The sequence below is a fragment of the Melanerpes formicivorus genome, unplaced genomic scaffold (assembly GCF_026170545.1).
Source record: "Melanerpes formicivorus ecotype bairdi unplaced genomic scaffold, bMelFor1.0.p_v2 SCAF_1, whole genome shotgun sequence".
Lineage (NCBI taxonomy): Eukaryota > Metazoa > Chordata > Aves > Piciformes > Picidae > Melanerpes > Melanerpes formicivorus.
Genome location: NW_027142353.1, coordinates 1,299,789 through 1,320,564, shown reverse-complemented (window position 1 = coordinate 1,320,564; position 20,776 = coordinate 1,299,789). Strand labels below are relative to the sequence as shown.

Genomic DNA, 20,776 nt, shown 5'->3' with positions numbered 1-20,776 from the left:
TTCTGCATGGCAAGTTTTGCTGCTAATTGTTGGTATTCCCTAGATCATGACTCTGGAAGTCATGCAAGCATAGCAAATGCAAAGATCAGTCACTACTCTCAGCAACTGTTAATGTATAGTTCTAAAAGCAGAAACCTTTTTTACTCTTGAAATAACTTGAAGTATGTCACTTTCAACTAAAGATGGAAGAAAAGAGGGATTGCAGATGCTTGAAAGGGTACAGTGGGTTATCTTGAATGGGTTTCCTGGATAAAGGGTAGTGAAAGATAGGAGTTGGACCTCTGTTCCCTAATGTTAAATCCCTATTGTTGCAGTGCAGTGCTGTTTCCTGCATCCTTTTTTTTTCTCCTTTAAATTGATTGTGCACAATAGGAAAATACATAATTAGAAAAAAAATTCTAATTTTAGTTGAGCCATCAGAATTTCTAAGATTATGCATATGCTAGAAGAAGAATTCATACTAGACATTTGTAGTATTTATTCTGGAAATAAACTTTCTGTGTGAGGTTTTCTTATTCATTCTTTTTGCCTATTTGTGTGACCTGAAGATTGTATTTGTGTCAGGAGAATGTTACATAGGGACAAGAGCCTTATTCCATTTCTCAGTACGTATTCTCTTACAGGAGTTTTATCAAAATTGCATCAATTTTAGTAGGCTACAGTTAACTGGAATTAACAGGTAACTTCAGTTAGAAATAAAAAATCCCAGTAATCTTCAAATGTAATCTGTCAGCTGGTTTTGACTGAATAGCATTGTTGTTCCATTTGTCGTTGTGTGTCATGCTTTTACCTAGTCTTCTATTGGATTTATTGTGTTCAGAAGGAAAAACCTAATCTGATTCAGAGGGCTTCAAATAGAAACATCTGCCTTCTAACCAAAAGAGACTAGAAAATACAAATATCTTGTCGCAGGTCAAAGTTTTTGTGTTGGCATATCGGTTTTATTTTCTTCTTTTTTAATATGACTTTTTTGTTTGTCTTCCTTATGAAAGCAATTTTACTTCTAAAACTTTTCCTATTTTTGTCCTAGTTTTGGCTTGGACAGAGTTAATTTTCTTCCTAGTGCAACACTGGTTTTGATTTAGTGTGAGAATAATAACATGCCGATGCTTTAGTTGCTAAGTAACGCTTATCCTAAATTAATGATTTTTCAGTTCCTATGCTCTGCCAGTAAGGAGGTGTACAAGAAGGAGGGAGCATGGCCAGGACAGCTGATACAAACTAGCCAAAGGAGCATTCCATACCACAGAATGTCATGTGCATTATATACAATGGGGGGAGTTGGCTGCAGGAGGGAAGCAATCACTGCTTGGGGACTGGCTGGTCATCGATCAGTGAGTGATGAGCAATTGCATTGTATATCACTTGTTGGGCAACTTGGGGACTTTCCTCTGTATCCAGCTGTGGCAATGGGGGAGGAGTGAGCAAACAGCTACATGGTGCTTAATTGTCAGCTGGAGTCAAACCTACAATTTCATAGAATTGTAGAATCATTCAGTTTGGAAAAGACCCTTGTACCACCTCCCTGGGCAGCCTATTCCAATGTCTGACTCCTCTTTCTATGAAAAATGTTTTCCTGAGGTCCAGAATGAACCTACCCTGTTGCAGTCTGAGTCCATTCTTTTGTTCTATTACTAATTACCTGTGATAAGAATACAGCACCAGCATCTCCACAACATACTTGCAGGTAGTTGTAGAGAGCAATGAGGTCTCCCCTCAGCCTTCTCTTTTCCAAACTGAACAGCTCCAACTTTTTCAGTTGCTCTTCATAAGATCCATTCTCCAGGGCCTTCACCAGCTTCGTTGTCCTCCTCTGCACATGCTCCAGCACCTCCACATCTCTCTTGTATTGAGGTGCCCAAAACTGGACACAATACTTGAGGTGTGGCCTCACCAGAGATGACTACAAGGGAACAATCACCTCCCTGCTTCTGCTGGACACAGCATTTCTAATCCAAGCCAATATGCCATTGGCTTTCTTGGCCACCTGGGCACACTGCTTGCTCATATTCAGTTGCTTGTTGATTAGAAAGCCCAGGTCCCTTTCTGCCAGACAGCTTTCCAACCACATTTCTGCAAGCCTGTAGCATTGTTTGGGGTTATTGTGGCCCAAGCACAGGACCTGGCCCATGGCCTTGTTGAAGCTCATACTGTTAACGTTGGCCCATCGATCCATTCTATCGAAGTCTCTCTTCAGAGCCTCCCTATCTTTGTGCAAACCAACACTCCCACTTAACTTGGTGTCGTCTGCAAACTTATTGAAGGTACACTCTATGTCTTCATAGATTATCAACAAAGATGTTGAACAGAAGTGGTCCCACACTGATCCCTGAGGAACACCACTTGTAACTGGCTGCCAGCTGGGTTTAGCTCCATTGACCACCACTCTTTGGGCAGAATAGAATAGAATAGAATAGAATAGAATAGAATAGAATAGACCAGACCAGGTTGGAAGAGACTTTCAAGATCATTGTGTCCAACCCATCATCCAACACTATCTAATCAACTAAACCAAGCACCCCATCAAGTCTCCTCCTAAACACCTCCAGTCATGGTGACTCCACCACCTCCCTGGGCAGTCCATTCCAATGGGCAATCCCTCTCTCTATGAAGAATTTCTTCCTAACATCCAGCCTAAACTTCCCCTGGAGCAGCTTGAGACTGTGTCCTCTCATTCTGGTGCTGGTTTCTAGAGAGAAGAGACCAACCCCCACCTGTCTACAACCTCCTTTCAGGTAGTTGTAGAGAGCAATAAGGTCTCCCCTGAACCTCCTTTTCTCCAGGCTAAACAGCCAGGACTGCAGGTAAATAATGGAAAGCATCCTGGCAAGCACATCTGCTGACACTTTCAGCACTCTTGGGTGTAGCCCATCTGGCCCCAGAGACTTGTGTGCATGTCAGTGGCATAGCAGATCACTGACCACTTCCTCATTTATTGTGATGAACTCATTCTACCTTCCCTCCCTGCCTACTAACTCATAAGGCTGCTTTTTTCTTCAAGGATTAAAAAATAAATAAATATAAAGTACTCTGAAGACTTCCTAACTTTAGATATCTAGAAAGGAAGTATCTAACATATGAGATAGTTATTTACTTTGAGGGATTTATCATGAAATAAATTTTTTTTCTTCATTTGCAGGAGAGAGAACCTAGCAGGATGAGGTTAGATATAGATCCTTGCAACAAATATAATTATGTGTAGAGACTTTGCATCTTACATTTTTCACTCCTTATTTTGGCCTGTATGTAAAATATGTGGATTGATACATGAAAACACATTACTGTAAGTAGAAGCTGGGGGAACAGGGGAGCAAAAAAACTCCTAAAACTTCCTAAACTGAAGAACATTTCAATCAGTTACATTTTGAGATTATAGGGAAAATAGTCAGAGTAGTTTCATAGCCCCTTTAATTCTAGTAGTACAATAAAAGTCAGTGTGTGCATTCAAAAAGTGTGGGCACATTTATTAAATCAGTTAAAATTAAAGTTTACAGTGTGCTAATAGATATCAGGGGACCACTTATAGAAAATAATATTGAAGATTTTAATAAATGTGGTCATTAGATCATAAGCTTTGGGAGCACGTTTCTGTTATGAAAGTGGTTACAACACCACAGTCTAAATACTTACCGCAGATGCTACCAAGGAGTATTCCAATCCCATAACTTTGTTTACTTAAGATAGTGGGAGTGAAAAAAGAAGTTTCTTCATTTTTATATCAAACATGGAGCCTCAGAGAATCTGTGGATGTGTGATTATCTAATATATTCATTATAGTAACGTAAAGCAGGTGAAAGAAAGCAAACTTCAACTATGTTACGTTCTTTTTGAGTTTTGTACCTTGATACGGGGGAGGAATAAGAAGGACTCAGGAAGCATGGAAAGTAATTTAAAAATTTCTGCTGTATATGAAATTTCTGCAGAGTATGTGTAGATAAATTTGCAATTAAACATTATTTGCATACTGAACACATTTCCTCTGCTAGTGACTGTGATTGCCCAAAATAACAATGTAGTAGCTGTCAGAATTTGGTTGCTAGAAAACGTAACTATTTCTGTCCAAAATTATGGTCCAGGGCCATTCACTGTTACTGCTATGTGATTGATCCCTTTGCATCATCACATGCAGGCATATACAGATCACAGACTTACAGACAAAGAAAAGAAAATTAGCTGTATATTTCAAGGAGTGGTCTAGAGTTTCTTAAAGGTCTTAAATTCTGCTGTATCTTATTGCTGAGGAGAATATAACTATTCTTCAAGAATACAGAAATCAGAGGGATTTAGTAGTCTCTTTGTGAGTTGATTGATCAGCTGACTGCACTAACTCATACATTACAAATCATTTAGCCCACAAGCAACATAAATATTGAATTTCATGTAACACATATTTGTGTTACTACCAAAAATACTTTGAAATAATCTCTGAGCTAAAACCGGTTTACTGAAATTACTAATAAAACATGAGTAAGAAAGAATTCCAAACAGAATGTTTGGTGAGCTGAAAGGAAATAGAAAACAAAGCAAAGTTAGACATGCTAAATAAGAAAAAAATATTAATTGCAAATATATTTCATCATTTTATTTCTAAGACATTATGTTGCATTGGCTGTTTCAAAACAAATTAAGAGCCCCAAAAGGTAAATTAGATATATCTAAGCTTTTTTTAAAGAAGAAATCAATATAATGGCCCTAATTACAAAACAGTCAAGTGAGTAAAGCAGGTTATTATGTTGGATTCAGCTCATTTCATTCAATTACTAGGAAAACAAAAAAAATATTTAAGCAATACTGCTAAGGTACAGTTGGATAAAATGGGATTTAGAAATGCAGTTTAAACTTCAGCTCCATACATGATCAATTTGTGACCTTGTCATCTCTATATTTGGGAGTCGAAAAGAAAAAGGTAGCATTTGTATTTTTTCAAAAAGCCTTAAAGAAGATAATGTGGAAACATTTAAATAATATGATCTCTTTTAGTTGAAATCTATTTGCAAGTCATGATCTGTATAAAGAATGACACTGTTGGTAATACCAGAGCACAAACTCAAAAGTGCCAAAATTGGTGGAAAAGTAATTTTGTGACTGCAAGAATTTTTTATTTTCCTTTCAACATACAATAACTTAAAAATAAAAAGTTTGTAAAAAGGGGAAAATGCATTTTTAGTAGATTCACATTGATTCCTGAAATTGTACCTGCGAAATTAACTGAACTGTTTATGTACAAACATGGCTTAGTTTCTGAACTAATATAAATATTTTTACATGTTTTGCAAGCACTATTCTAAGTTTAAATATTTTGGGTTTAAGTTGTGGATTTTTACTTTATTATTGTTTTCTGAATATAATTCTTAAATATGGTAATAATGGACGCTTACTCAAGAGCCTAAAACACTTTCAGTGTCTCTTGTAAACAGTGCAGGCATGCTGCTGCCTGTCATTCCTCTTGTCTTACTATTTTTTCATTAATACTTAATTTGGTATGTGTAAAAATAAATTAGTTGTGTATTTTTCCTTACCAGAAAATACTGATGATGATTGAAATATCTTTCTCATTTTACTTGAGAATAGTTAATAACATCATTAGTGGAAACCATTTAAATTTCTAATGCAGGCATTGAAATAAATGTCTTGCACTGTCAAGAAAGCTGTAATTCTCTCCTACTTAAATCTGATATTTTCAAGTATAGAAGTTAAGCAGGAAATTCACTTAATGTTCTGAGAGCAAAAATTAAATTGAAATTGAAAGAAGCAAGCTATACTTTAATTCCCCAGTACCATTCTGTAATGAATTTCATAATTATCCTTCATTGGGCAAAAGAAGAAAATTATTTTATAACTAACCCACAGTATTGGAAAATTCTCAATTCAGAGATGCTTCTATCCAGTTTTTCAAGCATGTAAGCACCTTCACAGAAAAACTATGCAGTAAGGATAATTAAGATTGAAAAGGATGGTCAGGAAAAGGGATGTAAATTTTCAGCTGAAGCAGAAGAAATAAGAAAAATTATAAAGGATAAATTTTCTGCAGAAAACCAAAACAAACAAGCCACCATGTTTTGTGTTTTTGCTTGTTTGCTTATTTGTTAATTAATGCTGAATATATCAACCCAAAACTCAAAATCTGTTAATCAGAAAGTTTTGCTTTGTCATGGCAAATGCTCTCTGTCTTGAAGAATAAAAAAAAATTAACTGTTAGGCTTCTTTCTTTTTGGTAGCTCCTTTTCTTTTTAGATTACTATATATGTGTTTTCAGTGTTATGTGGTTTTGTCTATGAGACAGATCTAAAAAATTGATATTTTTTTTTAATATACAAGGAAAGCCAGTCAGAATGCTCAATCATTTTTTTATGGTGTGTCTCTTGTTATTGAAAATGATGCCGAATTTTGCCCCAAAAGGCAAGAATAACTGCCTAAGAGACTCAGTTTAAGTCAGATAGACAGGAGGTATTTTATTAGCAACGTGTTGGAGAAATCACTAAATGGATTTCTGCCTTTCCCGTAACAAAAGCATGTCTTTTATACAGTTTTGGACGTAGTATTGCATCAGATCACATACATAATCATATCTTTGCATACATATTCATAAGAGGCGTGGTGTAGGTGGAGCGTGGGCGGGGACATCTCTTTTGAGGATCTTCTTGGTGGTCATTCCGGTGGCCTTCATCATGGGCAGGGGTCTCCTGATGAGTCTTCCTCTCTTAAACTTTTGAACTCTTTTCCTAATTTGGTCAATTCCTGGTGTGCCTGGCTTAGTTTCACTGACTTGACAAGGCTGTTAGGGTCAGTTTGACCTTTTGGTCCTGAATCATGCTTGCTCTAACAGTTCTTATCAGTCTTATCTCCTTTTTCTGACACAGTGTCCCATGCCTTAGCGATTTATTGCTCTATCTGGTTTATGCTTTCTTCATTTGCTTCACATTCTATGTTTTAACCCATTATTTCTCGAAAGCTATCTGTTTTGGGGCTTCAAAAGCCTACTTAAATTTTTAAGCCCCACAAAAAGTGTTCCCATGTGCACTTACATTCTTCAGTATATGCAAGGGAGTCAGATAACTGGATTTTCTGGTAAGGCCAAAAAGACAATTATCATAAATGTGAACATGTTTGGGTTTTTTAACACTAATTGGTGATGGATTAACTCAAAATTATTTGTAAAATCATGCTTCCTAGTAGTAAGTGCTAAGCCTGAATTTCATGTCTTCATATTATGGTAATTTTCAGCATTTTCAGCATGATTTTCCTACTACATTTTGTGATACTGAGGGGTGAAATGGTTTAAGAAAGAAATATATTGAGATTTGGGAATCGTAGAATCATAAAATTATAGAATCATAGAATTGTTAGGGTTGGAAGGGACCTCAAAGATCATCTTGTTCCTTCCTTGGGCAGGGACACTTCACACTACATGAGGTTGCCAGAGCCACATCCAGCCTGGTCTTAAAAACCCCCAGGGATGGGGCCTCTACCATCTTCCTGGACAACCTCTTCCAGTGCCTCACCACCCTCATGGTGAAGAACTTCTTCCTAACATCCAATCTGAATCCACCCATTTCTATTTTTTTATTGCATTCCCTCTAGTCCTATCATTACCTGACACCCTATAAAGTCCCTCCCCAACTTTCATGTAGGCCCCTTTAAGATACTGGAAGGCCACAATTAGGTCTTCTCAGAGCCTTCACTTCTCTAGACTGAATAGCCCCAACTCCCTCAATCTGTGTTCATAGACAATCATCTAGAATGTGTTAAACTAGATTAAAAATTAGTACTTGGCATCAAAAAATTGTTTTCATTTGAGCAAAGCTTATCCTACTTTCCAGAACATCTTGATGTTTCATTTATCAACCCTACTGAAATTTTAGTAAAACAAAACCCAAAAGCAAACAAAAGAATTCTGTGACTTCTAGAAAAGAATGTTAAAGTTCTTTTATTGCCTAGACCATGAAAAGTAGCATTCGTTGTTTTCTAAATAATTTTAAACTATATTTATAATAATATAAAATCACAATTTAAATGAAACCTTATCATTCTTGATTTAAACCTTCTCAGATCTCGATTGTGTCATTGCAATTGCAAAGAATGCATGGATATATTCATTCAGACAGAATCCTGAATTAATTGATGGATGACGAGATGTATTCATACAGAGGTAGATTCATTTGGTATGCTGTTAATAATATTAGCTCAGTATGCTGGTTTTTTACTACCTAGTTTAAGTGGAAATAAAATTAAGTCTGACATCAAGTTGTCCTCAGAAAAAGAAATAACAAAATTATTTACAATCACTGCAAAGTTTTCCTGAAAACCATACTGTGCTCATGATCAGTTTGCTGAAAAATAGAAATGACAATTGCTGAACAGTTGCGAGTTGCAGAACCTGTATTCAATTCTCTCAAGGAAGTTTGCATAAATTTTCTGAAAATGAGGAATTGCAGTGAGCTCTTAAGATAAAACAAACAAAAAAATAACTAGCTCAATAGAAGTGATGGAGTGGCTCATTCTGGAGGTCATCTCTAGGCACTTGTTATCAGGAGCCACATTAGGCAACTGAAATACTTCCATTCATGTGAAAATACAATGATGGGAAAATGACAACTTTTTCTTCTACCACCTTTGGACAGATAAAAAAATTCCTCTAATTGGATTTTTTTTCCAAAGATGAACTGTGTTTCCTAAGATCATAAGCATAGTAGATTTTGAAAGTGGACTGAGATCTTCTTTAAAGAAAAATTTGAAACAGTATTTTTATACTTTCTAGGAATCCATACAAACCCTTTATTTGCTTTCCATCTATACAAAGAACAGACATGATCTTGCATTTCAGAAGGCTTTATTTGTTCCAGCTCTGATCATCAACAATGACCATCTGTAATGAATCTGTCAGAAAAGAAGACATGTAAAAAGGACAATGATGGCTAACCCGATATCTCTCTTGAAAGCATTTCAATATGCAAACTGCAAGTCATTCTTTCTTCAGTATTTTGTTTCATATAGTAATGTGTTTCTCTGACTAAAGATTGTCAAGTAATTTCAGATACATTTTGGACCATGAGAGAAACTCATGGGCTTTCTTAAATGAAATGTGGCATACTATGAAAGTTTTGGTGAGAGTTCGCTGGCTGTTCCATTATCTTGTTTTGGGGCAGCAAAAATATAAATTCTTCCCAGAAAGGAAGGAGGGAACAAAGTGTGACAGCAAGTCAGGGTGCAAAGAGGGTGCAGTCCCTATCACTGTACCAGCACCAAAATCCCCCTTTGGGGTCCATTATACTTAGCTCCTTTTGGCAGTACTCAGACAGTTTTCACTGCAGACCTCAAATCGAGTGAGCTTCACTGAGTTGAAGCATGTCTTCTCTCTGTAGGATCATGTTGAAAGCAATTTAGAACTACAATTGAGAAAGGGGGAAAAAAGAGAAGCAGGGGGGTCGGAACTAGATGATCCTTGAGGTCCCTTCCAACCCTAACAATTCTATGATTCTGTGATAACACAAATAGTTGCTAGTCTGAGAAGTTCTAGCAATGCTAGAAGAAACTGCTCAAGTAACACTGATACAGAACTTTGAGATGCAGCAATACTGAGTTTCCACTTGCTACAAACCCCAGAAATCTTAAACTGATGTTAGATACAATTGTCTCTTAATGAAGTATGTCATAGCCAGGGATGATCTAGCTGAATATAATATGGTTTCCAGGGAAACATCCGTATTAACCGAATTTCCTGATCAGTTGTATCCTGATTTAATAACAAATATATATTTATTTCCTTATTTTGATGTAATAAGGAAAGATAACTGTGGAGAAAAGGAAAAATGAAGCAGATAATTGACATTTAAACAATATATACAAGTTTTGATTTCTAAACAGCACCTTTAATTTCAGCTTTCCCCCACTCCTGCATCACTCACAGGGTTTGGGACATCCAGCAATACAGTGTTTAATAAAAGTCAGCCCATGTGCTAAAAAGTAGGTAGAAAGAAGGAATTAATATCTTTCCCAGAGTTACTTTTGCCCATATCTTTACAGATGGGAAAAGGCCTTGGAATAGTATGTTTTACCCTGTAAGATTTTAATTTTTTGTTTTTCACTCTTAATTTTTTTAGTTATTTAATTGGGAGAGTTGTGAAATAGATATTTCTGATTTATTTTATTTCTATTTTTTAGGGAAACAAAGACAGGTTTCTATATAATTTAAAAGTTTTAGTTATAAATATGTTTTTTTTTTCCTAGAATGAATTTCTAATAGTAAAGGAAAAGAGATTCAGCCTTTAATTGTAGTTGGTGCATGAAATCTCACAATTTTGGGACAGGAGAGAATTCATAGATTATTATTTATTTGAAACACCTGCTAACTCAGTTGGAAAGTCTCATGGAGATAAATATTTGCTTTAAGATCCTAGTCACAGGCTGGAACATCAGAATAAAGAAGTATCTGTCTGATAGGAAGTCACAAAGCACAGTTGTTGGCCTTTGATCCTTACTGATACAAAAAGCTTGCTATTAAAAAGCCTTGTCATCAATTCCATTAATTCCATTAAGTATTAAAAAGTATATATAATGTAATATATTGTCTCAAATTTGTTCAGAGGAAGCTGATAATCTGATTTCTCAGCTTTCATATGCCTGCATTCTTTTCAATTAGTTGTTGGCAGAGTTCTGTTTGATTCAGAAGTACTAAATCATATGTTAAACTCTTCTGCAGAAGAAGACATCATCCTGCCTAAACATTGAACATTATTTGTCTTCACATCTTTTATTTTATTCTACTAAGTAGTGTGCTGAGCACTTTAAAGGGCAACAAAATCATTAAAAGGATATATTAAAAACATTGATAGTATGAAATATGAACCTTATGTTATTAAATATACTTAATACCACTGTTTAATAGCATACTTTATCATTCTTATTTAAGTAATAAAAAACCCCTTTAATTTCATCAGCTACAATATGTGGAATTTCTGTTCTGCTAGAACAGAAAAAAAATGAAGTACCTATTCTTCTGCTGGAATGCATAGTCTCCTAAACTTAGAAAGTTTGCTCTGCAATTTCATAATAAAATCAAACTTTCCACATACAAGTTTTACGTAGTTGCCCATGCATTTACAAGTACTAAAGTTACAGGCTGATGGCAAATGAAGTCCTCCTTCACTCTAAACAGTTCATGATTGTTAGTAGCACAAATCTCTCTACTCTGATATGAATCTTTCTGCATTGCCACATGGCTGCTGTGTGTGCATTAGGGTAGGTGAATCTCAATTCACTTTTTTGATAAGCAGATCTATTGTCTCGTAGGCCATGAGACATATTAAATAGGAGTTCTGGGTCACCATTTGAGCTACTGCAATATGCTGTGCCTTTCTTTGCACCCAAATGGATTAATTTTGTAACAAACAGGAGTCTACTGTCTACATGTACAAGCTATTAATATTTTAGATGTCATGGAACACGCATGGTATCTGCAAAGTTACAGAATCACAAAATTAAGGGGTTGGAAGTGTTAAATGAGGTTCACCTAGAGCAGATTACACAGAATCACACCCAGGTGGGGTTTGAGTATCTCTGGAGAAGGAGACTCCATAACGACTCTGGGCAACCTTTTCTATTACTCTGTCATCCTCAAAGTTTTCCCTTGTGTTCAGGGGGAAAAGAAAGACTGACGGACTGACAAAGGACATTCATGCATTCTTCAGCAGCCACGGAAGTCCAGATGCTAAGAATCTAGCTACGTATATTTAGGCAACTGCAAAGCATATCTGTGACTGCGAAGGAGGTAACTCCTTATAGAATCTGGGAATTAAATTCTCCTTTCTGGCCTTCAGCTGCTTCTCTGAACATGATTTGATCTCACAGATGTTCGATCAGGTTTAGAAATCAGACTCAACAGATGTGCTGCCATATGCAATAGAAACCTACTCTAATTTGATAGTCAGAAGAATACAGGGATCAGAATCTAGAGGTACTACTGGATTGCCTAAACACAGACATTGAGACCTTAGTGTATCTGAGATGTCTATACAGGCCTGGCAGACATGGCCAAACATGTGCAGAAGCATTGTACTCTTCTAGCCTGACATCAGTAAGATCACAGAATCATTCGGGTAGGTCCAACTTCCTTCTCAGAGGTAGGTCAGCTGTGAGGTTATACCAGGCTGCTTAGTCCAGTGGGATCTTGAAAACTTACAGGGTGATTTACAGCATCTCAAATGCGAATACAGAAAAGTGAATCAAGTATTTAACATTCACAAATTGTAGCCTTCTTCCTTGGAAACATAAGCTGTATTCACTAAGTGTCTGTTTTGGCAACTACTGATTATAGTTTTTATGCCAATTACTAAGATAATGTAACTATCTGGATTAATAGATTCAAAACTTGCACAAGTTTTTTGCTTTGCTGTTTTGTTGTTGTTATTTTATATATTGTTGGGTTTGCTCTGTTGTGGGTTATGTTGGTTTGTTCTGTTTTTTCTTTCTTTTTCTGTTAAGTGTGTATTTATTTTGACTTGGTTTTAGATATGAGATGTTCCTGGAAAGCATTGTATAAAATACTATAGAATATTGTTGTTATGTGACTGCACATCCCAGATGCTCACAGATTGATACCTTGTGGATCCCGTCAGTGTTGTGCTGGAAATGATTAAAAATGTTAGGCTGGAGCCTACAAGAGAATACTTCATTTTCATCAGTGTCATCAGTAAGAAAGTAGTAAATTTGTATTCTTAACAGATGGTGAAACAGTGATCTAAAAGTTGCCTTGAGTATTTTAAAAAACAGCTAAACATTTACTTTCCTGTCCCTCATCTAAGGCAAATAGCCCTGCAAACCCTTCCATTCTACAATGAAGTGATAGGTATATGACATCTGTTTTCTGATGTTCTCTTATTGAGTAGCATGGTTTTTCTAGGAATTTCTAGTATTTTTGATTCATGCTTGTGTCATTCACAGATATTGGCTGACCTAGAAAACCATGTGCTTTTTAAGGATGACCTGGAATGCCAGAAGCTTATTCTGGAAGCCATGAAATACCATCTTTTACCAGAGAGAAGAACTCTCATGCAAAGTCCAAGAACTAAACCTAGAAAATCTACAGTTGGGACACTTTATGCTGTTGGAGGAATGGATAACAACAAAGGTATTAGAGGATATTTGTTGGTTTATAGAAGCTGTATTTTGCATTTGCTGTATTAGAAAATACTTAAATAACTTTAAATTCCAGGGTTGGGATGAGGATGTCTAAATCAGTCAAGAAATGCCATCAAGACTTTTGGTCCAATAAAAGTATAGTGGTATTAGAGAAAATAAATTGAATTTTAAGTTTATTCTTTGTTACAAATTATTACGATTTCTAGAAGGTGTTTTAACAAAAAGTGCAGAGTGATAATAATTTATTTCTAGTGTTCTATAAATTGTTACATTTGTAAGTCAATGAAAAAAATCCTGTTTAATATGCAGTAGATATCCATATGTAGTTGTCTGAAATACTATGGAGGATTCATAGCCTTCTGATGCAGAAATATATCAATCATATATGGAAAAAAAAGCTAGGCAATTAGCCTTAAACTAGATTACTACTTTGTCAACAGCAAAAGGAAGGTGAAATTGTCCCCATCTTCCTGTGCTAAAAACAAAAAAGGGGGGGGAAGCAGTAAAAATTTTATTGAAATATTATGTTGTTATTTGTTGGGAACTAGAATTTTAATGATGTGGTTTTAGTTCTGGTAAGAAGTCTAATCCACTGATTCCTTAAATGGAATGACATAAAACATTTGAACTAACAAAACTAGCTGTGTTATAAGCCTGTATAACACTCAGAAAGGCTTTTGCTATTACTTTTTCTTGAAATTCACTAGCAATTCCATGGTACCTTACATTTCCATGTCTGTATTTAGAATGAATTGTGTCTCTTCAGAAACATTAGCTCTAATATAAAATGCATGGGACAAATAAAAGTATAATCTAAATTTATATCTTCAGTATTTTACAACTATTTCTAGGTGTAGTTATTGCAGTTGTTTGACTGAATAACTGTGGCAAGACATTTCATGTTTTTCCTATGGAGTTATATCAGTGAAAAAGATGTAAGACATCTGTGCTTGGGTGAAATGTTGAGAAAATAGGAAAACACAGAGGAAGGAGCCACTACGTCTTCCTATTTAGCTGTAGATTATTTTTGTCCTTCTAGCATTTGTAAATGTTTATGTAGCTAAATGTCAAGAAGAGATTTGAACAAAACTTTGCCTCGGATCATAAAGTGCTTGATATATGAGAAATTATGGCAAACTTTAAGTATTCAAGTAGTGGAAATTACTGTAAACCCAATTAAGGTGCAGCTGTATTTGTTTTAGCTCCCTATAAATACCTGTTAGTATTTAGCATAACAAACCAAAATATAGAAATATATAGGAAGACTGCACAAACAACTGCAGCATCATCATGCAGCCTATTTTGCAGATTCAGGTCAGGCAGAAGCAGTTTATTCCTGCAGGAACAGGAGAAGATGCATTGTAACAGCAATTCAGCCCACTGTGGATGGAAAGCTGATTGAAAGCCTAAGTACCAGGTCTTGTGTACATTTACAGCACGCAAAACTTTTTTTAGAGGGGACCTGGTATGGTGAAGCACCATCTGTGTAGTAGGAGCCTTTGTTATAGCCAATGTAATCTGTTTTCCTGATAGTTTGGGATCTCCATCCATACAACTTCAACTCATCCCACTTGTGGTGCTCCTGGATTGTTGACTGGTGAGTCTTACTTCCGTATGTCAGTTGAGGAGACCTGAATGCTGGTTGCACACTTTGAAAAGTCACTGTGTTCATAAAGCACACCTCAATATTTGGACTGTGAGATGATGCTGGTACTGTATTATCTCTATGCAGTAGTTTACTGCCCCCCCAACTTTCTAAACAGAAATTCTGACATGGATGATTGTGATTCACAATGATGTTTTTTTCATGCCTCCAGGTGTTTGCTACCAGTAATGAAACAGAACTAGATGAGCTAAGCAAATTAGTGATTTATTAACTAGCGTATAAAACAGTGGGTAAGTGCTAGTATGGAAGTATTTGAAGGTAGTGTGGTTCATCACATAAAAGGTAGCCTAGTATGCTGAATCCATCTTTTTTTTTCTTTCATCTGTTCTATAGTTACCTTGCTTTCCATAAAAAAGGAGAAAATAATTAAACTCCAGCAGCCACTGACTGGAATTGTGAAAGGTTAATATAGCATAGCACTAACTAGATAGTATTGAAAGGAACTAGGCTGTAGGGAATGGAGACACACATAGCAGCAAAGACACAAGGATTAGTAACCACAGGAACAACAGAGAAGTGTTACGTAGGAATTAGAACTTCTCCCTGCAAAAAGGTGGCAGGACCATTAGATCCATTGAAGGAAATTTACATTAATGCACACAGCATGGGCAACAAACAGGAAGAGCTGGAGGCCATTGTGCATCAGGAAAACTATGATAAAATGGGCATCACTGAAATATGATGGGAGTTCTCACACAATTGAAATGCTACAATCAGTGGATACGGAGAAATGGTGGGGTGGCTGTGTATGTCAGGCAGTGTTTTGCATTCTCTTTAGGTTAATGATGGCAATGATAGGGTTGACTGTTTACTTGTCTTAGCTCCAGAATAGCCCTTCTGCCCTCTTCACTCACATTGATTCCCCACAGCAAACTGGTTTTTGGGACACAGCCCCTGGTTGGCACCTCAGACTAGTGACTTCCATAGATCCAGTCTGATTCCAGGAGCAGGCCCTGTGAAGCAGGAATAAAAACACGCTGTTGTTATTCATGAAAGAAGCAGATATTCATGACAGATAAACTGAGAAGTAACAAATGGACTGTTTCTTTTCCAGCCCTACTCTTTTTGTTGATAGCATCATGTATCTGTCCACATCAGTCATCTGTATGAGTTTCTTCTGCCTTTCGTGCTAGTTTGTTTTCACCTGTGTAATTTCTGTGAGGGCATTTGTTCTGTTAAATTAAAGAACCATGTAGTCACAGTGTTAAAATACCTCAGGAGGATAATAAAACAAAGTGAATTGTGCATTGGATGTTCTACAAAGCTGTCTACCTACCTACCACTTTTATTCAGAAATCTGCAGCAGTCCTCTGAAATCTTGCCTGCTCTATTTAAGTAACATTTGTGTCTCAGCCACTGAATTCCAGTCTTTTCAGATAGTATAAGTGAGTGATTTTACTGAGGCAGATGTTTGTAATGTGATGTTTACTCAGTTCCATGTAATATTAATAAACAAGTAATATTCCATTAGCTTTAGGTCAACACTGTGTAACAATAACCACATTTGTTTCCTTTTTTTTCACCCTTTTTGTAAAAATCACCAGGAAAAGAATAATTGAATACATAAACAGGAACAAAACCAGCAAAAAGTATCTGTCATTAAAGTTGTCATCCTGGCATACTAATGAGCTTGTCATCATGGTGGGTTTTCTTTAGGAAATTAGAATACCAAAGTAAGAGGCATGCAGGCTATGCAGATGAATAATTGAATTTCTCAGTGTCTATATTGCTGTTGTGGTTTTGACTTAGCCGGCAGCTGAGTTCCAACAGCTGCTTCCAGAAGGCTCCCACAACTTCCTTCCTCCCCCCAGGTGGGAGGGAGCAAAAGAATAACAGAAAGTCCCATGAGTTGAGGAGAGGTTAATGGAATAACACAAAAAATACTGGGTTTTTTTTAGCAAGAGTGGGGACAAACTGAGCCAACAAGCCAGCAAGCAGAAAAAGGGAAACACCAAACCCCATAGGTGGAAGAAGATGCAGCAAAAGCACAGAAACAGGAAGAGTTACAGATCACAGTCTGAATTCCAAGTCCCATGATCCTTTTTCCCCAGGCAGCCCTTTCCTTATACAGCAGGCATAATGTCAGCATGGTATGAAGACCCATTAGCTGGTTCTGCTGGCTGTTATCTCCCAGCTGGACAGCTGCAAATGTGGATCAAAATTTACATTTAATTTTAGATTGCTTGAAGGTAACAGACAGATGTTAATTGTCAACAAACAAATGCAACAAAAAAAACCCACCTTTTTAAAACAGGAATCTGAACAAGTGATTTTAGGGGCCCTATTTTATTGATTGCAAAAATTAATATTTTCAATCATTTTAATGTATTCCAAAAGTTCCTCATTAGATATATGTTTGATAAACTGCAATGAAAGTATGATTTTCAGTTTGATTCACACAGTGAATGAACTGAAATGAAAGGAACCATTTCAACTCCTAAGAAATATCTATCTGTCTATCTATGTTACATTTGTCTGACAACACAACATTCAGGAAAGAACCTTACAAAGCTCAACATGAGGAGTTGCAAGGTATGCACCTGGAGAGGAACAACCCCAGGCATGAGTATGTGCTAGGGCCATCTATCTGGAAAGAAGCTCGGCAGAAAAGGAGCAGCTGGGGTCTGTGGTTTAATCTGTTTGGGGAGAAGGTTTGGGGGGATTTTCATGTATCCTGTGTATGTATTAGGTGTCAAGGATTCATGTATTCTGTATTTTCTTGTACATTTTTAAATACAGTTTCTGTATTTCTCTCCAATTTAATGAGAGCATCTTTATTTTACCTCCTTTGAGAGTAAAATCATTTCTGTCTGCTCTTTAAGAGAGAAATGCATAACAATTGTTCAGATATTAGGAAATTACAGGTTTCACAGGTCTATGTGATCCCAGGTGTCAAGCTGCAGGAGCAGAGAAGGCCATGCAGAACATCCACCTTCTCCATCCCACTGTCTGCTATATGGTAGACTGTGGTAGTGTGAACTATCACATAGACTTAACCTGGTGAATTTTAAAGCATCTGTTGCCTTGATAGAGGCACAAGGTAGGGGATTATTTTCCTCATTTAATTTGATTTTGGTGTCTTGAAGGCACTGGGAAAGATTTGCCTTGATAACATAGATGTGATCCCAGCAGATTTCCCCCATGGTGCATGACAGCATGTCAGGTGACTTTACATACCTCACCTGTAAGCCTTATTAGCACTATGCAGTGCACCTTTCTGGTGGCTAGGGATAAATCAAGCAAAAGGAAATAATCTTTTCCTGTGTAGTTACTGGAAAAAATGGTAGGCAAAGTTTCCTTATTTGCAGAGGCACTAGGTGATGCTTGGTCTGTTCCCATGTGCCTGAGTTATAGAAGACATATATTCACACATTTTGGTAATCACTGACTTAAATCCTGCTGTGAGAATTCTGTTTTGAACAGAACAGGCCCCATAGTTTGTGGACATTAGACAGGCAAGATCGCAGCATGTTCTCTGTGCAGGGCTCTTAAAATCCTCTTTTTATCCACTTTGAGGTTGAAATGATCCCTCTGTCCCTTCTCTTTTCAGTCATCAAAAAGCTTCCATCTTCCCTGGTCTGGTCAGGTCTCACTGGAAATACTTGCTAATACTCTAACAGATCTGACTTAATTTCAAATCTCTAATCGACCCCCCCAAAAATAATAGTTGGGGACAAAATAGTCATTCTATTATGGAGAGGTTTGCAAGATTCTTTAGGCAACTTTAGGATGACCATCAGTAGTGATTCAGGCATGTGTTTCTTGTGAGATATTTAAAGATATTTAATTACATCTTTGGAGAAGTGTTCACCAATTCCAGCCAACTTTCTTGCTCCTCTGAGCTGTGTTTTGTGCCAAAACTGCAAGCCGTGCAGCTTCTCAGATAGCTCAGGTGACTTGAAACTGCAAAGGTAATTTAGCCTCTGGAAATGGAAGAATGATCCTGGTATGCTGAATACTGGTATATTAAGTGCACAGGTTTGAGCACTGAAAAATAGGTGACTCTGCTTAAGCAGAGAGATTGGACAAGAGACCCTTACCAACCTCCACTGTTCTGTGATTTCTGTGGGTCGTGGTGGACAGCAAATTGAGCAGGATCCAGCTGTATGGCCTTGTCACAAAAAAGGCAAATGGTATCCTGAGCTGCATTATGCAAAGTATTGCAAGTAGGTTGAAGGAGGAGGTAATCTTCTTGCTGTGCTCAGAACTTGAGAGACCATACCTGGAGTGCTGTATGCAGATCTGTGCTGCCCAATATAAGAGAGAGAAGGAACTGCTAGACTCTCCGGTCAAGAGCCACAAAGATGATGACTGGAACATTCCTACTATGAGGAAAGGTTGAGAGAGCTGGAACTGTTCATCCCACAGAAGACTCAATGTATATATACCTGAAGAGAGTGTGTATAAACTTGAAATGAGGGTTTATTTGGAACAGAAACAAGTTCTTCTCAATGGTGCCCAGTGACAGGACCAGAGGCAGTGAGCATAAATTGAAAGACAAGGGTTTCCCTCTGAACTTCTGAAAACCTGTTTTTACTGTGAAGGTGATTGAGCTTGTGACCCTGCCCAGGGACATTGTGGATTCTCTGTCACTGGAGAGATTGAAACACTCTCAAGACAAGACCCAGGGCAACTGACAACAGGGTGCTGTTTGAGCAGGGGAGTTGGACCTGGATGACCTTTGGAGGTACTTACAACCTCAAAAGCAGCTGAGTGTGCCCCAGGAGTTTGTCCAGGTGGCCAAGAAAACCAGTGGCATTCTGGCTTGTATTAGAAACACTGTGTCCAGCATGAGTAGGAAGGTGATTGTCCCCTTGTACTCATCTCTGGTGAGGCCACACCTTGATTATTATGTTCAGTTTCGTGCACCTCTATACAGGAGAGATGTGGAGGTGCTGGAGAAAGTGCAGAGGAGGACAATGAAGCTGGTGAAGGGCCTGGAGACTAAATCTTATGAAGAGCAACTGAAGGAGCTGGGGCTGTTTAATTTGAAGAGGAGGTAGAGGGGAGGCCTTGTTGTTGTCTACAACTACCTGAAAGGGCGTTGTACAGAGGTTACTGCTGGTCTTTTCTCAAAAGTAATTAGTGATAGAACAAGAGCGAATGGCCTCAAGCTGTGACTGGGTAGGTTTAGACTGGACATTAGGGGGAAAAAAATTCACAGAAAGAGTGGTCAGGCATTGGAATGTGCTGCCCAGGGAAGTGGTTGAGTCACCAACCCTGGATGTGTTTAAAAGTCATTTAGATGAGGTGCTTGGGGATATGAACTTTGTAGAATAGGGTTATCGGATGGACGTGGTGATCCTGAGGGTCTTTTCCAACGTGAATGTTTTTTGATTCTGTGAAATATTCTGTGATTCTATAACATGATAAAGTAATTGTAAAGGTGGAGCTTGGTTAATTTATTCACTAGGAGAATATGAAATACACTAATGACTAGTAAGATGGCTAAATGTATAAATCACACTAAAATCATTCTCTTTTAACATTATTATTTTCTTCTTTTCACTCCTGTGAATTTCAATATGTTGCAGAACATTCTGCCTTTTAGGCCAATCTGCAGGAATAGTACTTTGATTTGCCTGTGCATTTCTCAATAGGAAAATACCCAGATTGTGACACCATCTGGTAGTTTTTCAGTACTTCTTTTATATAGGTTACTTTCTGGCAGTTTTGTTTCAGTGTAGTTAACTTCTGAAATTGCTGATTTGCTTACAGTTTGAAATAAAGAGAAGAATCCGAAATTATGTATTCTGAAGACTGTATGGCTTCAAATATAAGGGAAGAGACAAATGTATCACAGAAGATAAATGTACTCATCCCACAAACTCCCCACCTTGCCAATCTGTTGCTCTGGTATTCACACTGATTGGTAGAACCTATGCAGTCAAATAGCTGTGCCAACAGGCTGCTGCCTTCATAAGAATGTGTGAGGGGTTATTCTAAGAACACCCCTATGTCTGTGCTTATTAC

General features: G+C 37.2%; 1 protein-coding gene across 1 annotated transcript in view; it reads left to right on the top strand.

Annotated features, from left to right (window-relative positions):
• Positions 1–20,776, top strand: part of KLHL1 (kelch like family member 1) — a 248,207-nt gene that overhangs the window by 161,716 nt on the left and 65,715 nt on the right. Inside the window, exon 6 of the mRNA XM_068150261.1 lies at positions 12,940–13,126. Within this exon, the coding sequence (XP_068006362.1) occupies positions 12,940–13,126 (187 nt within the window). The remainder of the gene's footprint in view (positions 1–12,939; positions 13,127–20,776) is intronic.